General features: G+C 35.5%; 1 protein-coding gene across 1 annotated transcript; it reads left to right on the top strand.

Moving 5' to 3' along the window:
* The first annotated feature begins 2,934 nt into the window (after nucleotides 1–2,934).
* LOC113540837 (uncharacterized) lies at nucleotides 2,935–9,668 on the top strand. Its single transcript, XM_026937448.3, has 4 exons — nucleotides 2,935–3,034; nucleotides 7,502–7,702; nucleotides 8,742–8,956; nucleotides 9,094–9,668. Exons 1-4 carry the CDS (start codon nucleotides 2,935–2,937, stop codon nucleotides 9,241–9,243), a joined length of 666 nt encoding a protein of 221 aa, XP_026793249.2. The 3' UTR covers nucleotides 9,244–9,668.
* Nucleotides 9,669–18,322: the final 8,654 nt, after the last annotated feature.

The following is an 18,322-nucleotide window of genomic DNA, read 5'->3' as shown; positions in this document are numbered from 1 at the left end:
TACTCAAAATACCTTATAATACAGGATTTACAGGATTCCAAAATGTATATTAACTGTATATTAAATGTATAAGTACCACTGATCTTAAACATTGATCTTAAACATTCACTGTGTCATTTTGTCTCCAGGATCAAAGGTGCTGGCGTTCTACATGATGTTATTCGGCTCCGCTCCGGGCGTCCCAATCGACTTCATAGACCGGCTGAAAAAACGTGTTCGTCTCCGTCAAGTGTTTTCAGAGGAGGAGTGTGACATTATCATTGCTTTTGTCCCTATTGTGTCTCGGGCTGGAACGGACATTGAAGCTGCTCTTCAAAAAATTCAAAGTACAGAGTGATGTCCAATATTGTACTTATTATTACTATATTAGTGATAATATTCAAAAGAAAACACCACCATAGGTTACAAACTACAGCATGTATAGTGGTATGTGGTATGGGATATACCATCAACCAAACTAATGGTGTACAGTCCTGAACACATAAAAAAATCATTACTGGGTCAGGAGAGTGAAAAAACCCTCTAAAATGAAGTGTTCGAAAGCTGCTGTGAGTCACCCTGGCAATCCTGTATTAATAATACGCTTATAAACACTTATACCGTTTTACCGTTCTTTCTTCCAGCGAGTCAGCCTGTTGTCCTGGTGATACTCCACCACACGTTTGATGAAACTTACATTCCTCCAGACAGCAGATGGATTGTGCGGAGGGAAGGTGTGTTTCCTGTGGACGTCCTCTTTTATGAAGATGTAGGACTGCTGAGAAGCCTGCACAATGACATCGCCCTGAAATCTACCACTGATTATCTGATCTCTATGGGCGCTACACCAGAAGTCCTGGTAGGTTTTGAACAGCTACAAAGAAAACAGCATGTAATTTCCACCATTATTTAGTTCAGTTTTTCAGCACAAACGTTACACTGAGCCAGAAAACAGTTTTAATGTACTGCACTAATTCTACTTCTTTTTCCAACAGCCTGATTCATTAAACGGGTGCAGACAAAATCCCTGCTGGCTGTGTGCACTCCTCATTTCAGTTGGTTTTCTTACTCTTTTGGGACTAATTGTGATATTCCTTGATTGTCTTAGTAAACTGTAACTAAACGGCAACCTTATCTGACCTTAAACCGCATAAACTAATGAACCAACAAATGTAATATTTTTCTTATAATCAAGATCTCATTATGATAAACAACAACAACAAAAAAGTAAAACAAGAAAGAGAGGCTAAAGAGTTAATTAGCACATTAGCATAAATATTCTGCTAGCAATTATTAGCTAATAGCTAGCTATACTTACTAGCCAATTTAATCTAAATTTGAACAGCATCAAAGATAAAACCACATTAAAATTAGAAAATTTTACCAGTGCATTCAGAAGGTCTCATTATGAAAAGAAATGACCTGTCGGTGATAAAAGGTATCTGTAAGTGTATTTAATAAACAGCATACAAAAAGTAGAAACATAGAAAAGATCTGAGCCAGGCTTCACACAGAGCTTATAGTATCGAGCAACAGCAGTGAGTAAACACTGTTCAATCGGAATAATGAGTAGTCTTCCCGTCCTTCCAAATTCTTCTACATCATGTAAATGTGGCTTAAGCTACCTTTTAATTACGGCAAGGTTTTCATTTCTTTTGAAAAAAAAACCCAAAAAACTGCTGAGTATTCCTCAATCATCATACGAGGAAGTGAGTGTTATTAAGTGAGTGTAAACTAGCCTCTGTGTGTTTAGCTTTATATTTCTGATTGCTTTATTTAATGCACATTAAATATACATTTGATTAAAAGACAAAATGAAGGCTGATGAATTAAATAATGTTGAACCTAACAATTTATTATATAATTGTATCTTTATATACAAAAGTTGTTTTTTTTCTTTTTTTTTTTTCTTTATCTATTTGTGAATTATGGTTGTGGAAATAAAGAATTCAATTTTGTCCATACTACTGATTGACTATATGCATCTCTGTATGGATTATTATTTAATGAAATATCAGACTAACATGAACATGAGTTTCATGCTGTGCCACAAAATATTCCATTTTATTTACATTATTAAGAGAAAATAAAATTTCATTGGTATTTTTTTGTTTCCTTGAATAAAGTTTAGCACCAGGAATTAAAATATTCACTCAATTTGTCTGTCAGCTATTAAAATGACCAGAATACACACCTTTATAGAGCTTTTATTGGCAAAAAATGACATGTAGTGACTTTCTGTGGGTGAATTTGCACAAACTTATATTATAAAAAAATATTATAACTTCAGTTGTGCTGTATTTAGCTTAACTCTTAGTGAAATATGTTGAACTGGGGTTATAAGGTACAAACCATGAGGTGTCGGCCTAAACTCTGCTTATTCACAGAACAGTGAACAGGTAAAACATGTTCATGTAGTGACACTAAACAATGAGAGGTGTGCATGCATTGATCAAACACAAAAATAGCTCTTTAACACAACTTTAAATCTTGTTCATTTAAAGGGATTTTGCTGTGTTTGATAGCAAATGAATGTAAACTTCTGATTAAGTAATCTGCAGTTGTGTAATCTGTAATCCGGATTAATTAGAAACTGTGTGCCAAAAACTAATTACAACTACATTTGAGGTTTCTGAATAATTTCAGAAATCTTGATATATTACAGCCTTTAAACTAGTAAAATTTAAACTAGAACATATTTTGCTTTATGATCAAAGACATCTACACAACTGTTAACAATACTTTGTTTTTTATTTTTACAATTATGAAACAAATACACCTCTCTTCACATTAGTATAAAACTACATCACTATTATTATTATTATTATTATTATTATTATTACATTCTATGATTTAGATGTTCACTAATTACACTATCGCAGCTTTTGTCTGATTGGTGTTCACATGCTCTGCCACCCCCATCAAGTCTTGGCTCTTGCTGATGTGGAAGAAAGAATGAAACTAAAATTGATGCTCGACTCTCGTCAGTCAGAGACGCTGCAAGCTGCTGCAAGTTCGGTTGCTCGTGATCTGTCTCCCTTCAAAATGCCTGAAGGTTTGTCATTAGTTTGTCATTTGTCAAACAATTATATTTCATAATAGGCTACAGCTTTTATATTTTTGGTATCTTTGTTGAAAAAGAGATCAGACTGCAGGCATGTACTTGATCTAAGCTAAGTTGTTTTCAGGATGTGTTCTTTACATGCAGCCTGTTCAAAGACTTAATAATTCATACATTATATGAATTATATTAACGATATGTTCTTAACTAGACTCTAATGAGTGGCTTTAAGTAAAATAGGACTTTACTTTTAGATATTGTGGTGTATTATTATTATAATTATTACAGCAATGTAGACCGTTAGAAAGAAAAAAAGAAAAGAAAAACACCACTTCCTGTTGTGAAACAGAAAAATGCTTCCCTAATGCGCTTAGATGCACTCGAAGTTGGTTTAGGTATCAGTTATTGGTGGGAAATATGATCAGAGGTACAGCTTTTGAAGATCACTGCAAATCAGTCTGTTTATTAGGCTTATCATATATATCAGACATATGCAATCATGTCCATTTTAATATTGAAATGTTAAATATAACATACTGGCATTCTGGTTATATACAAAATATATTATGATGCGTATTATATTACAATGTTATGCTCAACTGGTGAGGGTTTTTTTAAAATGGCAATCTGCTGTGTGTTATCAGGATTTTGTATCTTTATTGAGGCAATTAGCTGCTCTATTACATTTAGCATACAGAATTCCACTTAATGTTAGGCCTCTATTTTAGACAGAATGTAATATTATAACATATTTAACTTTCAGTGAAATATGGAAAACTGAAGTTTTAAGGTACAAACATGTGATGAATGTGGCGATCTAAAGGTTATTCCTTTTCATAAACAAATCAGGCAGCAGGTAAAACAAGTTCATGCAATTTACACAGTGTGCGTGAGGTATGCATGCATTCCTCAAAACAAAGGAGCCATAATTAACATGAATTATACTAAATCTGATATATATAAATCTATAAATATATATATATGTAATATATATGTAATATATAAAAAATAATAAAAAAATCTAAAATAATAATGGCTCTGTAGAATGGTTCACATAGTACTCGTAGCATAAATATAAGTTGTCAAACATGTTATCACGCATCAGTGGTGGTGAATAAGGAGCGTTAAAAAAATACCATTTCTTAAAAAAGCATTCAAAAGAGTCGCGATTTGAATAATTTGGATAATTAGACAAGTTAGAAATTTTCATAGTGTCATATGTGGACCTCCAGGTGTGGTGTTGTGCCCTCATAATGTTGTTTGAATGTTGGTCATTATAATTATTCTGTCAGTAATAATCATTAGTACTTTTTCAGAACAGACACTCACACTCACAGCTGAGGTATGTGCTGGGTGTGTTTCTGGAGCTTTCCCCTCCCTGCTAATTCTCGCCACACCCTTGATGTTCTAAGACCTTGTGGTTTACAAACGAAACCTTTATTACTTCTGATTAAAAGTATTATGTGCTATATTATCTTAAATAATGAAACTAGATTTAAAAAATAATGAGCATAGGACTTTGACATGGTGTCTACATTTACTCACTCAGCAGCTGACTCCAGTGTAAGCACAGAGGGGAGTTGTTGAGGGATAAAAGCTTTACTCAGTGGTTCAGCAGGACTCTCTGGGATTTAAACTCACAACCTTGGGGTCAATAGGCCAAAAACTTAGGTGCTAAACTACACAATTGGACTACACATTGTCAAGTTATCAAAGGGTTTCAGCCTCAATGTCTGCCCAAACTTGCAAAAAGGCTTCAGTGACCTCTAGAGGGCGCATGGAACAACTCAAAACATTGCTTTTGCTTACTGATGCAAAAACTTTCCAGACAACAGCTTAGTCTTGTTTATTCACTTTGCTTAGATTCACTGTGCTTCAATCAGATATGTTTAGCTTAATAACCTATGCAGAAAAATAACAAACTATATAAATATAATTATATATATATAGCATGATTATATATAAATTACCCCAGAGAGCATTAAAATCAATATGTACATTTGAGAACATTTTAAAGTACTCATATAAACTACAAACAATATTGCTAAATTACTCACAATTTACATAGCAAAGTATATACTTTACATAGCAATTCAACAGCAATATTAAAGCCAAATGCGCTTACTGCACATGGCTAATTTGCATATGAAAGTTAAGAGTGCTGCCAATAATAAACTGCTTGTAAGTAAAACGTTCACATGAAAGTCTATAGTCGATGAAGAAGATGCCTTCTGCCACCTGCTGCCCTGCCTGCTCACATACTAATGGCTTTTCTTTTCATTTCAAGAATAAACTTATTTTATCTGGTAGATTCTTCCACTGTTTTAAAAATTATGAATATGATGCTATACATTTAAGGTTTTTTCCTTGCAATTCCAGATTCAACTTCACACACATACCTATATAACTTGAATATACATAACATACACTAATATATAAATTCATTAGCTAGTCAAAGCCAGTCCCATATTATAGAAACTCTACAGCTGTCTGCAAAACACAGGGCAGTATATTAAACATATACTGTATACTGTATCATAGGGTATAAATGCATGTTTGTGCCCTTTTCCTTCATGTATTTACAAAAAAAAGGCAAATGTTCTCCTGAATCCTCCATAATCTAAAATTGCAGGACATTTTGCAGTCTAGCAAGCAAAAAAAGTTAATGTCATGTAAGCTGGCTAACTTTCCTAACTAAATTAAAAGTAGTAGCTAACAAAAAATGTATTATGAGCATGATATGTATCTGAAGTTCATATATTAATAAAAAATTATTTAACTAATAAAAATAGCTCTTACTATCAGACAAAATGGATTCTCAGTGGTGTATGTGGTGTGATTTGGAAATGAGCTGCAGTTACAGCAAAGTGTGTCACAGCACCAAGAGATACACAATCCAGTTGGGGCATGCTACTTTAAAAAAAAAATACAAATACAAAATTTTTATTTAACAGTGAAAAAGACAGGAGAAGAAAAAAATGTTGGGCGTCATATCAGGTGCACACTGTGTTTCCGCCATGACACATTAAGAAAAACATACATCAGACTAGATTAGATAATAGATATCAATTAGATTAATAAATATTGGAGATGAATGGATGGATGGATGGATGGATGGGCTTTATTGATCCCCAAAGGGGAAATTTAGTAGCAGATTAGCACAGGATATTAAATAAACAGAATAAATACACCTAATTACTATGAACTAATAGCGTGATAGCAGGAAACCTCCAAATGTTTGCAAAAACATTATTGTTTACAAAAATTAAGCAGAAAAAAGAGTGGTATTGCCTGATAATAATTTGTAAAACGGATAATGTAAACAGGAGACAGGATAGCACACTGGGAGGAAGTATTGTGGAACCTGATAGGAGTGGGTAGAAAAAAAAATCCCCAGTCCTTTGAGTAAAAGAAAGTCACATTAGTAAAATGATCTGGTGGCTTAACATGGTCCTGGATATCACACCATGGAGTATGTGGGCAGAAATGTTCAGAATGTTCTCCAAAAATGCTTCTCTTCACTGTCACTGCCTCTAATGAGCTTAGATTTAGTCCTGTGACTCTGCAGTTCCCTGCAGTGACGCTAAACCACTCCAGCAGACCACAGCATAGAAAAGAACCATGGCCATGAAAGACAACAGATAAAAACCCCCAATGGCTGCTGAAGACCGAAAACTGTGAGCCTCCTGTGTCTTCATTTCCACTTGGTCTGAATACTAAAGTCTGTACTCAGGAAGTATTCTCGGCTCGTAAGAAGGAAAGCCTCATTATCGCAAATCTGTTTTCACGCAAGCAATGTCTATAAAGCTGACTGCTTTCACATATTCACCTGAAAAGAACCTGAGACTACTGCTCTCAGGTGAACCAGATGTGATCGCACATGGATTTTATAACAGCTTTCACTTTTGACTAAAGGTACAATATCACATATCTACAAATACTATCATGAACAGTTGAACAAATGTAATTAACAGGCACAAATAAGCACCGGCTAAGTATTCTTAGGGGCAAAAAAGGTACCAAAAAAAGGGCTTTTAGCTTCCTAAAAGGGTTCTACTTGGAATACTCTATGAAAGAATACCTGTAGTAGGGACAGAAGGTGATGTTAGATAAAACCTATCTCTATGTTTGGGACTGATCTGATAAAATTTAAGGTGGTTTGTGTGCCATAATAATTTATTAGTGTAAATTACACTACACTACACTAGTGCAGTGTGTTCCATTTGTGCCTGAATGATAAAAATAGGCAGTTATGAAATACATTTTAATAAATGCATTTTATTTTTAATGAAATTTATTAATTAAAAATACTTTGTGTTATAAAGTATAACAATTAATATAAAGTTTAAAATTTATTCAGCAAAAAAGGCTTGTTTAGTCTTCATTGTAGACTTTCAGCTAACTTTCAGCTCACCATTGTACAGAAGGTTATACTGCAACTGAGTGTCTTTTTTTCTCCAGATTCCAAAAAACTGTCATTCTTCCTGAAGTTAATTGGGAACACCATGAATATCCATCAAGAGATATTAAGGCGGCTGAAGCAACGTCTTGTGCTCGCTCAAGTGTCTGCAGAGGAAAACAGTGATGTCATCATTGCTTTTGTCCCAATTGTGTCTCGGATGGGAACGGACATTGAAGCTGCCCTTCAGAACATCCCTAGAAGTAAGGAGTAATCTATTAGATTATATGTGTGGTGGCCTGGGAAAATTTCTCACAGTGAAATTAAATTTTTTTTTCTACTAGTTCTGAAAACTACTTTCCTGAACTGAAAATGACTTTCCTGAACTGAAATTTGTTTCCCTTTTCTATGTATCTAAGTAAACTTCTAGCATTTTAATGTTACCCCCAAAAATGAAAAGAGACAAAATTTCATTTAAAGATTTCATAATGCTGCACAGGAGCATTGCAGACATTTTGCCAGCTGGTACATGATTATAAACTGACTTCTGTCCGCTTCACTGTAGCGCATAGCTATTCAAAAATATTAACTCTGTAAGGAAATCACACTTAGCTAGCAAGGTTTTAGAAATCTTTAGACAGACTAGCTGTGTGTACCACCAATTTAAACGTAAATAAAAACATTTTCATGTCTTTTTGGTAAAATGTATGTATGATTTCTTAAAACTGAGGTGTGAAAGTATTTTATATGCAGAAAAACCCAATTTAGAGGCACAGTGACAACTCACAGGCTTTCCCACGCTGATACATACATGGCAAAATAGAATACCAATATAGCCAGCATAGTCTCCTATTCTCCATAAGTCATGTAAAAATCTAACATACTATTAATTATGATGGTACAATGTTCATCTCTTTCAGTTTGCCATTTTCGCTATTACCCAAACCCAATGGGAGATAGAACCTTATAACCTAAGGCCATGTAATGCTAAATAAAGGACCTTTCTAGTTTTGAAACAGATTGTAATTTGGTGCTTATACACTGTACTGCCTCTAAACTCATCATTGGTTACAGCAATAAGCTGTAGAAGAGGAGAATTAGTTTTATAATTTAAAAATGAATATTGGAATAGAGAGAAAAAAAATGGCAAACTGAAGTAGATAGAAAATTTATTTTCTTTGGACATTGGACCACTCCTCTTTCTTTCTGATGCAAACCATCCTCCATCCATTGTGTTTTTCTGAGCAAATAGAGTGTCCTTTATTAACACAATGTTGCCCTGTTAATCTCTCATTATTCCAGCGGGTAAGCCTGTTGTTCTCATGGTGCTCCACTTCACATTTGATGAGAATCACATAGCTCCAAGAAGCCAAAGGATCGTAAACAGGGATGATGTGTTAGCTGTGGACTTGCTCTGTTATGAAGACCTGGGACTGCTCAGATCCCTTCACAATGATGAGGCGCTGAAAGCCATCACTGACTATCTGACCTCTATTGGAGCTTCACCTAATACCCAGGTAGACAGAGACAACAGCATTTATTTACCAATTATCCACGAACTGCCATTATTACATTTTCATTCTTTTTTTTTTTCAACCAGAGCTATAAGCACAAATCAGTACTCGTGTATAACTCTTTTTTTTTTCCCCAACAGCTTGACTCAACCAGATCACCATGTGGGCCCTTGGTACTCATCACCTGTATCATTTTAATTGTTATTGTAGTAGCGACAGTCATTGGCGTTATCTTTTATTTAAAGCCATGGCAAAAGCACACTGCACACCGCTCGCTAATACTACCGTAAACATGAATTCCTAAAAACAATACATTTACCTGATTTCTGTAAATTAGCTACAGTTAAATTACTGTAGAAACTGTTCCTGTTAAAACGTTTTTCAATAAGTATGGGCTATTTTGACAAGTAGGATGCAATCTTTAAACAATTCTAGTATAATAATAATAATAAAAGACTTTCTTCTTTCACCGACCACTGGTGCTCTTAGCTTTATAGCGATGGCTAAATTTAATGTACATTAAAAATTAAAAGGCAAAGCAAAGACACGAGAATGTTAAAGTGTCAAATATATGATTGTAGCTGTATATAATGGTCTTATGAAATCTTTTTTGCCTCTAATCAGCAATATTTCACATGCTGAGGCTAAAATGAAATGAATGGCTTATAACTATATGCATGTACCTGAACTGTTAAATAAAATGTATATACTATTGTATGCATTTCTATATGAACAGGCATTCACAAAATCAAGTCAACTGGCTTTTATGGTCGTTTCAACCATATACAGCTGGTACAGTACACAGTTAAACGAAACAACGTTCCTCCTAACAACTACACAGACCTACACAGGACTACATAAAGTGCACATGTGCAAACAGAGCAAGACAAGTATAAATTTCAGGACAGTAGGCACAGTAAAGGACAGCGCAGTGCCGACTAGGACACAGTTGTAGTGTGGATTAAGTGCCATATGTAACAGGTTGTGCAAAAGTTATAACAATATTATAGTAAAATACTGTAAATGTAAACATACCATACTATGACACTATGTATTTACTGTGATAAATACAGTGTTAGCAGCAAGAGTGAAGGTGGTCAGTACAGTATATTGTGAACAGGGTTTTTGTCACGGTGTGGGGATTGACCCCAGGTCTCTGGAGCAATAGACCAACACCAATCCACTAGACTAGGGGAATATAGACTCATGTGCAGAGCAACACAGGGAGTGTCCAAAAGATTTATTAAAAGGTTCTAAAGGCCAACACAGAAAAAGCACCAAAAATAAGTCCAAACATGAAGGCAAACAAATCCAAAGGTAAAATCCAAAAATCATTAACACAGGACGTGAGGCAGGCAGAAAATTCATGAGACCAGGTAATCCAACCAGTAACAAAAGGCAAAGAGTTTGCAACACAAAGGAAGACAAAGACTGAGCAAAGACATGGACTTGAGACAGGGTTTAAATACACAAGCTAATAGATCACATGACAGGGAGACAATGAGGTACAGGTGAGCAAGGTAATTACAAGGCTAGGCAAAGTCAACAACATAGAGAGTCATCTGGCGACCTCTGGTGGTCAAAACTGTTTTACAGTGACAGTTTTAGCAGTAATTTAAGAAAGAAATGTGCAAATATTGCAAAGAGATTGGAGTGGAGTGGTGTTCAGCTGATCATGAGTGTGTGTGTGTGTGTGTGTGTGTGTGGGCTGGTGTCAGTCCAGTGTCTGGGTATTGAGGAGTCTAATGGCTTGGGAAAGAAACTGTTACACAGTCTGGCTGTGAAGGCCCGAATGCTTCGATACCTTTTGCCAGACGGCAGGAGGGTGAATGTTATATGCCTGAGGATATTATTTAAGAAGTATTAAAATATGCCTGAGGATACATTACTGACTTTTCTGCTAAGTATCAGGCCACAGCATTCCATGTTATTTAAATGTGTGCTAATTAGATGAGAATTCCTTGGCTCACAAAACAATACAGCAGTTAGCAGTATTATTGACAAATAGGCAAATAGTTTACTCATTTAGATACAAAAAAATTAATGTAACACTTTTACTTTCTTACCACAGCCATCCTTTTTTAATATTTTTTTTTCTGCCGATATGGTTGCAAAAGGATCCCGAAAAGAGTCGATTCCCTAACAGAGGAATCGATTAGATATTATAATACTCGAGGTAAGTGGAGCTGATGTGTCGTTTGTGAATGAGTCGGCTCCTTGAGTCGGCTCCTTGAGTCGGCTCCTTGAGTCGGGTGAACGGTGGGAGCCGACTCGTAGAACTGAAGAGCCGTTTAAATGATTCAGTAGCTGAGAAATAGTCTGAAGGAAGGCGTTTGAGTTTTTCATAATGACTTAATAATAATGGCTTGAAGGGCTTATGCTAATATTTCAGTAGGTAGGATGTGATGAGAAATTTAGCTGAATAAGTGTAATGGAATAAAAAAGGGAAGAGGGTAGGTAGTTCTGCCGAAGCTTGTGAGTCGAGTGATGTGTAAAATCGAAACTGAAACTGATTCTCGCGTCACAACATTCTGTCTCTCTTCAAGATGATGCGAGGTTTGTCAATCCGTTCTTCTTATTAATTATGGTTGATTATGGTAAATTATATTCTCTGTGGTGTGTTCTGTAATCCTACTAAATGCCAGCTTTGTTAAATGCTATATACACAAAAATATCATGATTAATGTGGTTTGATATTGGATTTAATATGATTTTCGTCATTTTTTCACCTGACCAAATGTTTGTTAGTAATCTGGGTAGCTTCATGCAGCACATTAGTATAGGAACAAGAAGAAAAAGGTTGAAATATAGTGTTGTATAGTATAGTTTATATAGACGTGTGTATCGATCTGATCATTGCAATTCATGACAAATCTCAGCTCCAAGTGCACAGTTTACATCAAGTGCACAGCTGGAGTAATTACCTTATCTTAAATGCAATAAATGAATAAATCAGACTTGTCCTGCATTTTCCATGAAGTAATTTTTACTGTCTTACTGTGAGGGGAAAATTGGTTACACCATAAAGCCCTTTGTTAAGACACATTCAATCCCTTAGACTTAAGATTCCCTATATTTAAAAAAAAACAAAAAAAAACAAGGTGGCTTATATTTATATTCACTTTTACAGCATTCGACAGACGCTTTTATCCAGAGTGACTTTGAAAACATGTCATTATGCTATTGCAGACCAGCTCTTGTCTAAGATAAGATAAATACAGATAAGATAAAGGACTTCCAATAACAGGATTCAGTGGTAATACACTAAGAAAATGAGTAATGTTTGTTGTGTTTATGGTCATGGTCTTTAGCCATCCAGGGGAAGGTTTATTCTATCTCCTGGGCACCAGTAATAGTCTTGATGCTTGTGGTTCTGGTGTGTTGAAGAGTTTTGGGTCGAGCTGAGCCATCCTTGTGGCTTGATCTGCTTGGGGTGTTGCTGTGGAATTTGACTGTTGCCAGGAGGGATTTATTTATAGCTTTTTGCTTTACCAACACCGACCACTAGAGGGCTGTAAAACATTTATACAAAAACAGTTTTGTTACATAGTCCATTTTTATATTATTAAAATATTAATATATTCCAAAGAAAAAAGGACTTGGACAAAGGCATCTGAGTTCCTTGAGACTGAAAGCAATTACAATATTCATATTTTATACAAAATGGTTCTCATGAGAATGATTTTTGTCAGTGGAATTTTTGTAAGTTGTTTCTCCAGTTTTCTGAGACACACCACTGTGAGAAATGTTTATTTTACAGGACAGGTATGTGTTTTAGCAGGGAGGTGACTGCACGTGTTAAATAAACAATACAAATACTATTTGACTGGTATCTGATCTCCGCATGTGGGATTTTGCTGGCTATGGCAGAAATGGAGGTGAACTTTGATCTCCTGATCTGCAGTTAGGGGTGTGTGAGTGTGTGTGTGTGTGTGTGTGTGTGTGTGCGCGTGTGTGTGTGGTTGTGGCTCTTGTTAAATGGTGTGCTGTGTATAACCAAAAGCGAAACAGGTGGTTGAGTCTGTTAGCAGTCTCTAGGGAAGGTCTTGTGGAAGACAGAAGCACAAACACCGCACCGGTTCTGTAAGGCTCATAATCGGTCTACTTCCAAAATGTCTCAAGGTTTGTTCACTTGTTTCTTTCAGCTTTGGCATAAGAGAGATTATCAGACTCCAGACATTGTTAATTCACCAATTTTAGACTCTTGTGTACCATATATTCAGGATGTCTTTTTATATGTAGAGTTGTATGTAATAATTCTGCGTCACAAAATGCATTTACAATGTACTTTCATTGTAAATCCAAAGAAAGCTTTGCTGAATGTGGTTTGTGTGCCATAATGATTTCAGTTTCGTTATGTGGTGCAATATCCCCGTATTCAGACCACAAAGCAGAAATACAACAAAGTAATTGAGAATTGTTTTCTAGTCATGAATTTGGGCAAAATTCAGCTGCTGGACTGATGGATATTGTGTTGTTACTTAATGGCTTTTCATACCAGAAGTTCTCAGTTCATGATCCAGGATATGAAATTCTATTTGTGCCAAAATATAATGAATAAAAAGCAGAGCAGATTAAAAGTTTCAAAACAGTACATTCTTGAATACTTGGCTGAAATTGTAATGATCAGATCAGATCAGTGCTCCTTGTCTTTTCCTAAGTCCCAGGATGTAGTGTTTTGAAAATTTGAATCTGAATTTGAAGAACTGAATTTGAAATGGATTGTTCCACCAAAAATAAAAATAAAAATATGAATTTCCTTTTAGTTATGAGAACTGCTGAGGAGTTTGGAAACTGTCTTTTCTCCATTATGACACTTTTATTCAAAATAGGATGTAATACAGGATTTATATCTTTCTTTTTGGATGCAGATACAGAAAATTAATGTATTGTCTGATGACTGAAAGGGTAAATGTTTCACTGATTCTCTAACGATTGGCTGCAGATGCTTATAACGCGACCGCTAATTCTACAGTAATTCATAAGCTCATAGTAATCAAACTAAGACGGTGTGTCATTTTGTCTCCAGGATCAAAAACACTGGTGTTCTTTATCAATCAAAGTGGGAAATTCTTGGATGCCCAACGTGAGATTGTGGAGCGGCTGAAAAAACGCCTTGAGATCCGTGAAGTGGATTCAGTGGATAAGTGTGATGTCATCATCGCTTTTGTTCCCATTGTGTCTCGGGCTGGAACAGACATTGAAGCTGCTCTTCAAAATATTCCAAGTAAGAGATTTCCTTCAGTTAATTAAGGCCATGTCCAGAATCACTAACTACTGTTTAAATACAGTAGACAAATAGAATGCCAAAACATGCTCCCATATTTGGGTGACATACTGTTTTGAGATACTATCTAGTATTGTATTATGCAGGTGGGACATAGCTTTAACTGGTACTTTTGATGAGGGGTAAGTAGTCATGAATGCATGAAAAAAATTAATCATTTAAATACAGATTAGTTTTTAAACTAAAGTTCCTGAATGTATCATTAATAATGGCCGTGCCTAAGAATGTGTACCATTTATGTCTCTAATTGAGGAAATAGTCTGCGAGTCTGACTTCTTCCTTGTCAAGTATGCCAAATATTTTCCAGGTTTGTCACCATGTTTGTATAATTTTTGTTTTGCACTCATAAGCCGCTGTTTATCTCGGTAATTGTGAAGTCTCACCAGTGCAGGACGCGGTTTCTGGTTACGGGAGGGGATCTGTGCCGCTGTGCGGTGCACTCTTTCCACTTTAAGTCGGCCAGCCTTCGTCTCGATGTGTAAAAGTTTAGGCAGCCACGTCTCAAAAAAACATGTAGGGTCATTTCCCTCGACGCCCTCTGGGAGTCCAATAATGCGAATATTCTTTCTTCTTCCCCTATTCTCTAAGTCGTCAGCGTGCTCCGTAAGGTCCTGTACTCGCTTCTCCAGCGACTTGAGCTTGTTTTGTATGGGCGCTGTAGCATCTTCGATGGCCGAGAGCCGGGTCTCAGTCTCTGTTATGCGCCTCTCGTGTCTCTCTAGTTTTTCCCGATATACTTGCAGAAGCTGTGTGAGCGGCTCGAGTTTATCTTCAATGACTTTAGAGATGTTCGCTGTCACCTCACGAATTACCTCCCGGAGTGCTGGATCAATTGTTCTGTCATTAGCATCGGCGCTAACTCCCGTATTAGCCCCTTCATTAGCCGCGCTGTTCTGCAGATCGGGATTATTCGCCGCGTCGGATACTGGAATTCTCCTACGTGGCATATTGTCAGACTGCCTCAAAAAGTAGTTGTTAATACTCATTGCAGACTACAGATATTAAATGTCCATGCTGTGGTTATATTTGTGGGTTTTAAGTGTTAAAGTTACTGAACAGGCGCGCTTGCTCTCCCTAACACTACCTTCCTTCACGCCGCCATCTTGAATACCCGATATTGACCATGTTAACTGCTTTGTAGAAAAGGTCAGATTTTCCTCATGTCTAATTTCTTCTATTGAAGCATGTGATCAGAAGACACTCCGATGGTTTTGATCTAAAATGGATCACAAGGTTTTACACAAACTTGTGGAGTCCATGCCAGCTCAAGTGGGCACTGTCTTTAAAGCAAAAAGGGGAACCAAACACTAAGATATTCTGAAATTCATGTAAATATTTCAAAGATTCCACTATTCACTCAAATTGTTGTCAGTAATATAATTTGTAATGAAAATTGTTGTATTATATTAGAAAAGCATGCAAAATAGAAGCATTTTCACTAGTGCTCTCAGAGTTTTGGACCCCACCGTATGTATTTAAATAATTGCACTCAAGCAATATTCATATTAATATAAAACGAAGTCAGAAGAACTAATCTTTCATTGCCCATTAATGCCATTTAAATTCATCTCATACCAGCCTCAGCCCTGCCTCACTTTATCACCTTGGATCTGGTGTTTACTGAGCAAATAGTGACGTAACGCAGTAACATATTAACACAACATTATCCTCCCTCTGTCTCTCTCTCCCTCTCTCTCTCCCCCAGCAACTCGGCCCGTTGTCCTTGTGGTGTTCCACCACACGTTTGATGAAAATTACATTGCTCCACAGAGCAAATTGTGTGTGAAGAAGGAAGATGTGTTTGCTGCAGACTTCCTCTGTCATGAAGATGTTGGACTGCTGAAATGCTTGGCCAATGATGAGGCACTGAAATCCATCACTGATTATCTGATCTCCATGGCACCCAGTAGCCCGGTAGGTATTGAACGTGTAGTAAATGATCATTTCTACCTGTTCTAATTTCTATTATTATTCAGTAACTTGAACAATTTGCATATTTTTAAATTGTTCAAGGATTGTATTCTCAGAGTATCCTCTGGAATAGAGAACACATTTACAGTGGCTTTTGTGTTTCATTGTACTTTCCTTTTTTCCAACAGCTTATACCAGTTAATCCACGACCACGACGAAGATATTGGACCTATGTGGCAGTCTCTGCTTTGGTTGTTGCTGTCTCTGTGTTACTTATTTACTTTCTCGTTAAGAAAAGTCAAGGAAAAGATGACACTCTGACTACACAGAGACCTAACATAACTGTAACTACATAGCAGCCTAACATAACTGTAACTACATAGCAGCCTAAGATAACTGTAACTACATAGCAGACTAACATAACTGTAACTACGTAGCAGCCTAAGTTAACTATAACTTAACAGCAGCCAAACATATCGGTAACTACAAAACAGCCTAACATCTGGTAACCAAATAGCAACATAATATAACTGTAACTACTCAGCAAACCTAATCTAACTGTAACTGCACAAGAAACATAAAATGAGCACCAATCTTTCTTCTAATTACTTTTTTTCATTTTATCAATTCTTGTGAATCAGCTGAAGTTAAAAATTTTCCTTTCAAAATAATTTTAATAAACCTGTTGCAAGTATTTTGACATCAATCATGATACAATCATCCTAACATACAATCTTAGAAAAACAAGGTTAAACTTAACACTATAAAGGATTCTTTGATTCGTAAAGGTTTCATGTAGAACCTTACAACAGAGATTTTCTGTTTCCGAGAGGGTTCCAGGTAGAACCACTTTAGGAAATCAATCAAACAAAAAAACCTGTTAGACAGAGAATGCTGTTAGAATTTTTGTAAGCGTGTAGTATCTGAAGAATCTCTTAGACAAAACTAGTGTAATTAAGTGTGCTTAGGTTTAAGATTATACTGTACTCCAGTTACTATATTTAATGCTTATTACATGCACATAAAATTAAAAAGCCTCGAAAACGAAGGCCGGCAAAAATGTTGAAACAGAATAACAAGACTGAATCTGTATGTAAAGATTTCAGGAAATTTTGTTTCTATTCAATAAAATTCTCATGTGCTTATGCTAAAATGTAATGTGCTGTTTGTGAAAATTAAACTAATAAAATAAAATGAAAAACCTTTGTATGGCTGTGCATGTTCACAACATATAGTCTGGGAATATAAAAATGAATTCTTGAGTAAAATATCACAACATGAGTGTCATACAGTAATATAAAAATGTATTATTATTATTATTATTATTATTATTATTATTATTATTTGAACCATATAAGAATTTATTGGCATTTTTTGTGTATCTGACATCATTACATTTTGGCTGTATACTATATATATTATTTAATATTATAATACGTGGTATGATCATAAGCATACTTTGATCTGAAATGGTTATAAATTTGATGCTACACGTATAGATAATTTACTGTACTATGATAGGGGATTAAAACAGGGTTTCCTATTTTGTCAAGTTAAATGTAATACATATTAAGACTTTAAATTCCACTTCAAATTAACTGACTTGTTTAACAGACATTGTACAACATTAAATGTAACTAGAAACTGATTTTTAAAAACATATGTCATATAGATATGTCATTCTTTAATAAATTTTAAAAGTATTATGTATTTAAAGTATTTAAAATTTCTGTGGTCTATGAAGAAAAAAAGCAACAGCAGCAGAAAAATAATCAGCTTTGGGATGGCAACAATAATGCTGCTACATTATACCGTTCTGCTATTGATTATTTTCTTATAACTGAAAGACACAGGGTGTTGTCACCTCATGTCACCTTTATCAGAAGGATAATTAAGGCAAAAGATAAATCTACTCCATATATGATAAAATAATGAGAATCTGTCCTTTCACCTCATAGTAAAGATTAGAAGACTGTAAATGTATCAAACCAGCTGGAGATTTACTTCCAGTTTTGCTTTCCTGTAAGTGCATGATTTAACAGAGAGCCATGATAGAGTGAAAGTGAAAATTTAGCAGCCTCCCTATGTCTCTGAATGCAGTCTTATAGTAATGATGTGTAAATACAGTAGTAAATCTGACAAAAGTGGATCAGTATTTCCATAATGATAAT

Source organism: Pangasianodon hypophthalmus, chromosome 25 (assembly GCF_027358585.1).
Source record: "Pangasianodon hypophthalmus isolate fPanHyp1 chromosome 25, fPanHyp1.pri, whole genome shotgun sequence".
Classification (NCBI taxonomy): Eukaryota; Metazoa; Chordata; class Actinopteri; order Siluriformes; family Pangasiidae; genus Pangasianodon; species Pangasianodon hypophthalmus.
Note: the sequence above shows the minus strand (reverse complement) of the source record. Positions and strands in the feature narration are given on the sequence as shown.